General features: G+C 41.9%; 1 protein-coding gene across 3 annotated transcripts; it reads left to right on the top strand.

The window, feature by feature from the left end:
• Window positions 1-23: 23 nt before the first annotated feature.
• Window positions 24-9,647, top strand: LOC311013000 (SHC-transforming protein 1-like). 3 transcript variants are annotated; one of them, XM_084008862.1, is made up of 14 exons: window positions 24-182; window positions 389-438; window positions 570-1,126; window positions 2,900-2,970; window positions 4,462-4,513; window positions 4,632-4,751; window positions 4,872-4,925; window positions 6,732-6,783; window positions 6,877-7,003; window positions 7,179-7,371; window positions 7,915-7,987; window positions 8,402-8,495; window positions 8,611-8,758; window positions 8,868-9,647. In XM_084008862.1, the coding sequence occupies exons 3-14, from the start codon at window positions 572-574 to the stop codon at window positions 8,994-8,996; spliced, it is 1,668 nt and encodes a 555-aa protein (XP_083864988.1). In that variant the 5' UTR covers window positions 24-182; window positions 389-438; window positions 570-571; the 3' UTR covers window positions 8,997-9,647. The 3 variants fall into 3 exon arrangements, with proteins under 3 accessions (XP_083864988.1, XP_083864987.1, XP_083864986.1); XM_084008861.1 differs by having other exon boundaries at window positions 389-467; window positions 4,875-4,925; XM_084008860.1 differs by having other exon boundaries at window positions 389-467.
• The last annotated feature ends 1,130 nt before the right edge of the window (window positions 9,648-10,777 follow it).

Below are 10,777 nucleotides of genomic sequence, written 5' to 3'. Positions count from 1 at the left end.
GGCTGTGCCTCAGAGAGGAGAAGACAGAGGGGAGGAAAGTTGATGTGGAGGTGAAGCAGAGCTGGAAGCCTGGCGACAGACCCGACAAAGTGTATGGTCATTATAGTGGGACTGTACTCGGCATGGCTAGAGCGGAGCCGACCGGACTTTAGGCTACACAGGACGTCCCCGGTCCCACGCTGGTGAGTTGCATCTACTGTACGGCACAGTAATAGTCTGAGGACGCCAGACGCTTACATCATTACCCAAAGATCACCTGATTAGCAAGACAACCAAACGTATCAACTTAATGCATGTGACACCTCTTCTGTTTTCTGCTATTTGTAGTCAGATCTGTGTCATCAAGTCTCTGTGATTGATAGTCTAATTTGTTTCTGCTTCATCCTAGTGCTCTCCCTCGTCCAGTTCCCTGATTATGAGAGAGCAAACCTTACCCAGGTTAGAATCACAGAAAGCACTCTCACCAGGTAGCGCATCACTTCTGCAGTCGTCACAGACGTAGCCGGTGCAATGAAAGCCCCCTGTGCTGCCTGCCTGATTGTCACACCTTTCTGTGTCGTCTTCCACAGGTATGCTGAAGCGCACCAAATACAGTCGTCTGCGCAACGATTCGCTGACGTCCCTGGAGGACCGGCCCCAAAGAATGCTGCCCCTCAAGAGGGACCTATGCTTGGATTCTGATTTTGCCCAGCTGGATCCCGGGACCCCGACGCACCACGGGCCCTCCACCCTGAGGGACTTCATCCCACGTGTGGCCAACATCCGATTGCAGAGTCCCATTTCCCTACGGGGCCTGAGGGGACAGACCAACACGGCCCGGGACACGACCACCGACGGACACACTGACAGACCCTCGTCCAGAGCCGCGTGGGGCTCTAACCAGAGATTTTGTAGCCAACCCTCCCTCAATGGGCCCCTATCCACGGACCACAACCTAACTCACTCGGCTCTGCGCTGTACAAAGAGACCCATCACCCTGCATCGGATGGTCAGCCTCCCCTGGACCCCCAGCTATCCTCCTTGCTCACAGCACAGGGACGGTCTGTGCCGTCTGAAGACTCCCCCTGCAGTGGATGACTGTACAGTGGTGGCGGCAGCGACCAGAATGGTTCACCATCACATCAAGGTACCTCTCACATGTCAACTCATAGCAGTGCATGAATACACACTGTAGAAACAGAAATCTGGTTGTGCATCAGAGTGCTTCTTAGAGTGTGTGGGAGTTCCCTTGCCTGACACTTCTACATGTTTTTTCACTTTTTTCCCCCAACAATTTGTCTAGAATTGTTCAAGCCTAATCACTAAAATAATGATTGTATGCTAGTGTAAAACTTCTTCACTTTACAATATGCAAGAAAGTGGAGCTATCCTCATATCCAGGGTCCCATCGGAGAGTTGAGGTACGCAGTTTCATTCCTACTAGAGCTCACACAAACGCATCCATGTGAACGCAGGGCACACACACACACACACACAAACACACGGACACACACTCACACACTCTGTCTCCCTGGGCTCTATCCACACCATCACACTCACTTTAGTACGTTCATCCCCTCCCTCTCAGATAGAGCTTCCTGTGTAGGCAGTAGTGACTCATCCTGGCTCTCTGCTCCTCTCTAGTTCTGCTCCGCTTTCGTTGTGTGCGAGTGTGTGCGAGTGTGTGCGTGTGTATGCGTGTGTGTGTGTGTGTGTGTGTGTGTGTCTGGTGTGTGTGTGAATGTATCCGGTATCAGCAGAGCCCATGCTGTCCTAGAACCGGAGGTGTGTCCGCATGGATGATTAAGAGCAGGGCCTGTGAGCTGACCACTGATGGAAATGAGAACGGACTGTTTGATTGTCCTTTATAAACAAGCACACACATACATTACACACTGACGTCCACTAACCCCACACATACACACACACACACACACACACATACACACACACACACACACATACACACACACACACACACACTCACACACACACACACACACACACATATATTGATTTAAGTCTGGTCTTCATCAGTGGACTTACTCATCCTGCCTCCAGCCTATAGGCTCAGCTCTGCTGAAGCTCACTGCCAATAGAAGTGGGACTGGCCAAAGTGTATCCAAGCACATGGCCTAAATGTTGTCTGGTCGCATTAACTACACATCTAGATGTCCAGAACTATTTCTCATGTGTCAGATAACAGGAGATAACTGGTTATCCATTAGCACAACTGTACTGTACATCTAATGCTCCAGCGCTCTGAGACAGTCACATTATCCATAAAGGTGCTGAAACTAAAATGTAATTATTTATTCATTTATTTCTAAAAGTTACAAGGAAAAATGTTTGTCAAATATATATATTTGTTTTAATTATTTCCTGGGTAGTCCTACCAAAGATTGTTGCGGATGTCAACAATCAAAAAGAGAGAAAATAAAAGCATCAAATATTGTATTACAGCATAAACACAGCCATACAGTTTTGAGTGAAATGTATCTTTTTTTCTCATCTGAGTGCAATTATCCATGTGGCAAAGTATAAATGTTAGCTTTGCACCAAAAATGTAATCACAGCAAATTAATAAAAATATTAAAAAACATTTCAGATTACAGGCTACAGGTCCTGACCGACGAAGTGCAGAGGCATTCCTCAAAAAGTCCAGAGTCTTTCTTTATGTGCACCAGTATTTATAATGTTCCTTAAGCAGTCTCACTCATTTTAGATAGTATAGTTGGCTGGCATAAACATCTTACTATCTGCCTGACTGATCTTTGAACCCCAATTAAACTGAGGAGAAACAGTACGGAAACATTGCCAACATCGGCACTCTGTCAGGGATCACTTAAGACTTTTATTGTAATTGTATTACTTTATATTGGAATGAGTGAGTAAGTGATGTTTTCTTGTGTTTTCCTAGTACATGGGTAGCGTGGAGGTGACCCAGTCCATGAGAACCCTCGACTTCAACACAAGAATGAAAGTCACACGGTAGGAGGTCCTCCCACCACACAAGCACACAAACATAAAATACATGAGAATGCACTCTCAGAATAACATGAGGCGTAGATGCGAAGGGAAAGAACAGAGGAAACTACTTTACAACATATACTCTATTTGCCAAGCAAGACATGTGTGGTTTATTTGAAAAAAAATGTTTCAAAGGGGGAAATCAAATTAAATGTATAATGTTTCATAAAGCGGGGCTTTCTCCTCATCATTTGATATTGACATATTTGTGCAGGATGCCAAAGCGGCGAAAGGACACAGCTACCTCTGTTCACAACAACACTGCTGAATGATGGGGCAGAAAATCCAATTAGATGAATTTCCTCCTAATGATCTCTCATAGTCTTATTAAGAGGAGGGAGAGAGAGGGAGAGAGAGGGAGAGAGAGACCTCAATCCGTTATATACAATTTGTTTTCAGGCAGAAGAAAAGTACCTCCTGGAAAATAGTCTTGCTTCCTAGATAGTGGGATGATGCCTTCGTGTGTCTGTGGGTGTTTTGTATGGTTTGGCCTCTTTGACCCAAGCGTCAGCAGCTGCAAAGCTCTGACGAATTACTGCCTCAATATGAGCACACATACCAGAGTATCTTTATTAGTCGTTGTTTTGTTTTAATCATTTTTCAGTCAGCTTTTTTTAATCCATCCCCTTGTAATCTATATATTTTTTCAATATGAATGTATAGCTTTATCTAAACAGGCAAAGCTCACTGATGTTCATGTTGCTCATAATACTTTTGCTTATGTAGGAATTTAACTGCATCATTTTTACTTTGAGTATGCTTACATGAATGTATTGGTACTTTGAATTCTTCTTCCACCATTGAGCCACTTGATAGTTTGCTGGGTAGTTCAGTCTATACCAATTAATGTCTGTTTTGTTTGTTAATGTTAATCTGCAGTAACTAAATTAAAGAAAGGGAAAGTACAATATTTCCCTCTGAAATGTAATAAAGTGGGATACATTATCAGATCCTTTAATTAAGTAAAAATTGAAATATAAAAATAATACATTAAAAGTAAAAGTCCTAAATTCAAAATGTTACTTTAGTAAAAGTAGAGACGTTTTATTAGCAAAATGTAATAAAAACAAGTAGAATAAGGCAGAATGACTCCTTTCAACATGTTATATTATTATAGAATGTTATATACATTATATATAATACATGTAAGAGTATAGTAGACTAATAACACCTCAAAATCGTACATAAGTAAATATACTTAGTCCCATTGCACCACTGCATATGGTACTACTTTCAAAAGTACAGTTACAGTTTATCATATTTCACTGACATGCTGCATATGAGCTTCTTGTGATGTGCTTCCCTTCCTCTCATGTTCTCACATGCAAGTCACATGTCAGCGGGGCGCACACGGGTCGCATGTTTACAAAGGTATCTCTGTGTTCGGCCTGTTCGTGTGCTTTGTGCGTCTGCATGTGTACATGTTCATAATGTGTGTTCCTGTGTGTGCAGAGAGGCAATCAGCAGACTGTGTGAGAGGACATCCGCAGTGAAAACTAAAAGGGTAAGGTCACACACACACACACACACACACACACACACACACACACACACACACACACACACACACACACAAATGCAATCAACACAGACTCAACTAGAATTTTTTTTTGCATCATCAGCCCGTGTGCAAGGGACTCTCTGCTCTTCTGGGTCAAATCAACCTACAGTTTTCTGGGAGCCGGATCATCCTCACTGTCTCCACAGACAGCGTGACTCTGATCGCTGCCTCCTCCTTACAGGTGACCGCTTCAGCACGCTTAACCACATTATAACCGTCACACATCTCAATTATTGAGGCATGAAGTTAAAGCTTGTTTTCTTCCTCTATCTCTCCTCCTCTTCCTCCTCCTCCTCCTCAGAAGATTGCCCACCACCCCATGCAGGCCATTTCCTTTGCCTCGGGAGGAGATCCAGTATGTTCATATTCTCAAATGTTTCACATGAACAAACATTTTCATGTGCAGATAGGGACACACACACACACACACACACACACACACACACACACACACACACACACACACACACACACACGTACACAGTGAGTAATTTGATTTAGCTTGATTGCTGCTTGGTTTGCTGCCATTTGTGGAGGATTGAATTATTTCCTAACCCAGCTCTCAAATCTTTTATACTTTTAATTGGAGTTGCAAGGTCCATATTAACCAAGACGCCAAAAGAACAATTTTGGAGGAAAACTTGAGGATTAAAGCTATTTATCAAATCCCTGGGTCTTAGGTTAAGAGAGCCTCAATGCTGAGGCACATATTTAAATAATTATCCAACATATCATTGGTTGTGATGTGATGTGGTTAGCTGAAGCAATATGTATAATTCAGACTAGCTTACGTCTACTATTTGAATTTTATTTTTTTGAACAACCAGGATGCAAAGAAACTTTATTACCACTTAAATTAAGTTGTTTTCCAATCACTTTCCATGCATCTTCATTGCCTACACTTAAATTCCCCTTAATATTACGTTTTACCAGTAAAAACTATCTTCCTTTTGTCAGTTTGGTTTTCTTGTTCCCATTACATATACTTTCCCATTATTTATATACATTATAAAGATAACATTATCATCCCTGATTGGCTTCTGATGGATAATTCTGAGGATTATGCATTACTATAAGCAACAAGTCATGAAATCCTTTTTCTTATGACTTAACCATCAAAGCCGGTATGTGCTTTCATTATCTTTACACCTTGTCAAGCCCGTTTCAAACTAATTACTCTTATCTATTTTCCTACTCTTTCCCTCCGAGCCAACGTTATTTCCATATGACAGAATTTGGGTTATTCGTACTGAGTGAAAAAGAAAAATCAATGCTGCGTGGTTAATGTCTGAACACCAGCAGGATGTGTCGATTATTAGCCGCTGTCTAGGTCAAATCCTGCTTAGTGAACTGTTTGCCTAACAAAACCAAAAAAAAAACTGTTGGTTATCATTTGGTTTGCATCCATGAACGCTGTCATATTTTGTTGCCATTTTTCAATTCTGCTACGTGGCACCGGCCAAAGATTAGAGAGAACGTGTGTTTCTGTCTGGGAAACACAACACCAGCGAAGCTGTGGATGGGATTATAGCTCACTGTTTAATTAATTAGCTAAAATAATCTTGTAGTGTGCTCTAAGCCTCATCTCAGCTGGCTTGGACAGAGAAGATAGCGAGGAATTAAAATCAATCTGCCACAGAGGCTTTATGGCGAAACATATTCAGCTGACTCTGCTCTTGGTATCAGAGAACCGCTGATGGGAGGTGAATTCATTAAAGAGTGAAGACGCGTGGATGACCAGCTAACTGAAACATGACCGCTGCGTTCTCAATGGTTACATTAGGTATTCAAGATGTACAGGTTATAAACTGAACCATAACAACACAGTCGGGAGGTTCATCGGTGACCTTGTGTACATACAAGAGCAGAGAATACTTTTAAAGGGAGATTATGTAATTATGTAAAATAAATAACACGTTCTTTCTTTATAAATGAAAAGGTGAATTCATGGGTAATAAAATTCAACCTCCCTCAATTTAAGGAACTGAGGAATTTATTACGATTGTATTCTCGTGCTATTGTTAAAGTACATGTGTACATGTATATACTGTATATGCAGTTAGCATTTTGTAGTTGCCGTTTGTGGCTGCTGTTCAGCAAAGTTTACATCGTCTTCCTTTATGTCACACTTGTTATTATTTTTCTTTCCATTTGTTCACAGGACATGGCAGATTACATCGCCTATGTTGCCAAGGACCTCGTTAATCAGCGAGGTAAAGCACAGTTTAATGTTGAGCTTTCATGGGATTTACCGGCTTCGTTGTGGAAACACACGATATTTTCTGATTATTCTCTCTCTTTTCCAGCATGTCACATCCTGGAGTGCCCGCGGGGTCGTGCCGGTGAGGTCATCAACAGCATCGGTCAGGCCTTTGAGACGCGTTTCCGCCAACTTCTCAACCACACGCCATCGCTGCTCTCCAGCAACCCCAGGTTAGTCTTTGTTTCTGCTGTAGCTCTCTTATTGGTGGGTTTAATGTGTGTTTCACTCATCCCATCAGGAGTGCAATTTAGCAACTTTTTCTTTTTGATTGGCTAGTAAGTCATGTGACAGCTTCTCCACAGCGGAGGCAGTGAGGTGAACGTGATGTCACTGTTCTTGGTGCAGGTCAGCAGTGAGCATCTGTCCCGAGTGGAGCCCAGAGGAGACGATAACGGACCAAAAGGCCGGACAGGAAGGTGGAGTCAGCCAGCACCGTGACTACTACAACGTGATCCCAGGAAAGACGCCGCCCGCTGGTGGAATGGAGGATCTGCGGATCACAAAGGAGGAGAACAAACAGGATCCTGACAGGCAGGAGGTGAGAGAGAAATGTAACACTAACACACCAACAATATTTAGTCAGCAGCATGGAGATAGTTGTTCTCTCATGACTTAAGGATGTAATATAAAAATGATATGTATTAACATATAAGCATAGATTATTAACTGTAATTTACAGTATAAATTGGAAGTTGTGTTATTGTATATTTCAGTGGACTGCGTCATTTGGAGTAAGCTCATTTTCCCCCCATGACAACCAAAACATAATTTAACATTTTAGAAGAAATGAATGATCTAATTTTCATCTTCAGAAGCAGTTGAGCTTTAAGGGCCTTGTTCAAGGACACCTCAGTTGTTGGTAATAACTTCCCAGAATTATTTTGCTAGTCAGGGAATTAAGTCGGCGACTTTCCGGTCATGAGCGCATGCCTCTAACCTTTAAGCCATCAGTGCTCCCGAATGCACACACACACACACACACACACACACACACACACACACACACACACACACACACACACACACACACACACACACACACACAGATCTTGTGTGAATGACTCATCTAGTGCTGTTGCAGGTTTGTTCATCTCAGCCTGTTTCACTGTATGAGAACTGCTCCATCACAGAAGAAACTCCAGCTCCACCTGCAGGTAGAACTCATCAATACACTGCAATGTATTTATCTACACTGTACTGTATGTGTTTGTATGTCTAGAGCTATATTGTTTTTTATGTGCATGAGAAAGAGTAGATTAGGGTTAATTATTTTTCAGGTAAACTTTGTGTTAAATGATTAAACCAGATTTGAATTCAACTCCATCTGTGCTGTGTAATTTTAATTCAAATATTAATGTTGTATTAAAATACATTAATTAAAACATCTCAACTGTCCATTCACAGTTTGGAGTAATTTGGAGAAAGGTCTAGAATTAGAATGATTACGTTTATTTGGTGCATAACAATATAAAACAAACCATGATTTTATCCAAGTTTAAAGTTAATTCTGATTGGAGCAACCCACCCTTGTTTACAGTGACATTCTTCCTCTATTCCATCTCCATCAGACTCAGCGGTATCTGAGGTCAGTGCTGAACCGTGTACTCAGCCTGAGAGACGGACCCAGGACCTGATCCAGGAGGAAAGCTGGTTCCACGGCAGGTAGGTGATCAACATCCCTGCCCTTTACTACCTGTGTATTTCCATGTTCATGTGTCTGCCTGCGGATGTATGCCTTCCTCCACCTTCCTGAGTGACTTTGTGTCTTTCATCCCAGATTAGGAAGAGAGCAGGCGGAGTCGCTTCTCGCCTGTAGCGGCGATTTCCTGGTCCGAGAGAGCAGCTCTGCCTCTGGTCAGTATGTACTCAGCGGGATGGAGGGGGCCACCGTGCGCCACCTTCTGCTGGTGGATCCACATGGACAGGTAGGGGGTTTGCGGTGTTGGACTTCAAATGCGCAAAGCATGAGAAGAGGTGAATGGAAGCTGGCCTTAATGTTTTTAACCTTGTTGTCTGTGTTTTTTGTGTGTCCAGGTGCGGACCCGGGATCAGGTGTTTATGAGTGTTGGTCACCTGGTGCGTTTCCACATGGACAACCAGATGCCAATCATCTCTGGAAGCAGTGAGCTGTGTCTGAGACAGCCGATCCTACAAAGACACTAACACACACACGCACACTCTCATAGCATGCATACATTAGCCTTCAGCGGTGGTTCTCAATGGTTTTGGAGCTGAGGCACACTGTGCCCAAGCAATACAACTTTAAACCTTTTACACTTTTAGGTACTTAGAACATTTCAACCAGATCCCGTCAACATGTGAGACGTTACTGAGGACATATATTGTATATATGCAGTGAATGGTTTGATTTTTCTTAACATTTCAGTAAATTCTCACTCTTGTGCACACTGTGCCTCGCTCTGTTATGAGAACAGCTGCTGGCCTGCAAAACATGCTGTCTCTCTCTCCCTCTCTCTCTCTCTCTCTCTTTATTTCTCTCTCCCTCTCAGGCTGAATTTGCTGGTGTTTACTTAAAGTCTAAGCACAATCACTGGTGTGAGGAGGAAATTACCAGACTGTTGGCAGACTTTCAAAATCATCTTTCTTTGACATGCTAAATTTGTCTTGTGTTCATTTGTTTTGATTTGTTATTGCTTCGTGTCCCCATTTCCCCCTGCTTGACCTTTAAATCCAACTTCGTTCGTAAAATGCTCTTTGTAACTAGAATCCACTGAAACAGATTTGCAGTTTTAGTCTCAGATAAGATGGCACATTTGCAAATAGTAATGTTTTTGTTCCCCATAAAGTGTAATCAAATACAACGTCAGTTCTTTTACAGAATGGATGACTGGATTTTGTCTGTAATGTCTTTCTTGTTAGTCCTCCGACCACAAAACACAACTTTTTTTTCTTCTCACACCTGTATCATTTGCTTCGAGTGACCTCTTAGCCATTTTTCACATCTCATAATATGACGTAAATTATTAGTAGATTGAGAAAACACTCACAACACAATTCTATTGGTACTACATGGACACAACTGTCAGTAGCTTAGAGGGATACAAATCTAACGAGGTGGCTGTCATATAGAAAACATATGGAGCACTTCCATTTCTCCCTTGTTTTCATCTATGTAAACATAAACGTAAACCTTTCAAACAGTTTACAGTCAGTATGTAGCTATTGGATATCTGGATTTCATCATAAAACTTTGATAAATGAATATATTTTATACTGCTGCCAAAATATGTTTATTGTGGAGACACATAGCCAGTGAAGATATTAGTCATCCCCCTTCCAATAATATCATGCCTATTCAGCAAGCAAACTGCACATTAGTCAGATGACTAATAGATTATTATCTTAACAAATAAACTTCAATTATTTAATTTTATTTGCACGTACAACTGATACACAGGGATGTAATTTGTTGTCTTATTTTGGTAGAATCCAAGATGCCTTTACTGTTTCCGGTAGAGTTCACCTGCCAATCAAAGTGCTCAATGCAAAGTGCTGCTTGATTTCAGTTTGTTTGGGGGGTGTTTAAACTGAAACGTGACCAAAGACACACGCAGACAAGAGCTCTGGTAAGACGTCTGAACACACATGCGCACCAAATATCACCAAAATAAAAGTACATACTGTTATTAAAAAGGTATTTAAAAAAAGCAAACGTACTCACAATTAAAACCCTGTATGTTAGCTTAGCGTTAATGTTTTGCGTTTAGTAGGTAAATGTCTGTTAGAGTAACAAGTAGTAGGCTAACAAATAAGGTAACGTTAGTACGAAATGGAGACACTGAAGCAAAGTAGCCTACAAGTACCTCAAATGTGTACAGTTTAACAGTTAACGACTAGCATAACCTACATAATGCTGGGTAAAGCTACTTTCCGCCGATGCTAATGTCATGCTAGCTGGGTACACATTAGCATACCACTAGCTT

This window comes from Eutrigla gurnardus (genome assembly GCF_963514095.1).
Source record: "Eutrigla gurnardus genome assembly, chromosome: 1".
NCBI lineage: Eukaryota > Metazoa > Chordata > Actinopteri > Perciformes > Triglidae > Eutrigla > Eutrigla gurnardus.
Note: the sequence above shows the minus strand (reverse complement) of the source record. Positions and strands in the feature narration are given on the sequence as shown.

Coding starts and splice junctions, on each gene's coding strand:
- LOC311013000 (XM_084008860.1), top strand. CDS start 416: ATGAGAGAGCAAACCTTACCCAGGTTAGAATCACAGAAAGCACTCTCA. Junction 7,004..7,178: donor CTGCTCTCCAGCAACCCCAG/GTTAGTCTTTGT, acceptor TTCTTGGTGCAG/GTCAGCAGTGAGCATCTGTC. Junction 7,988..8,401: donor AACTCCAGCTCCACCTGCAG/GTAGAACTCATC, acceptor CATCTCCATCAG/ACTCAGCGGTATCTGAGGTC.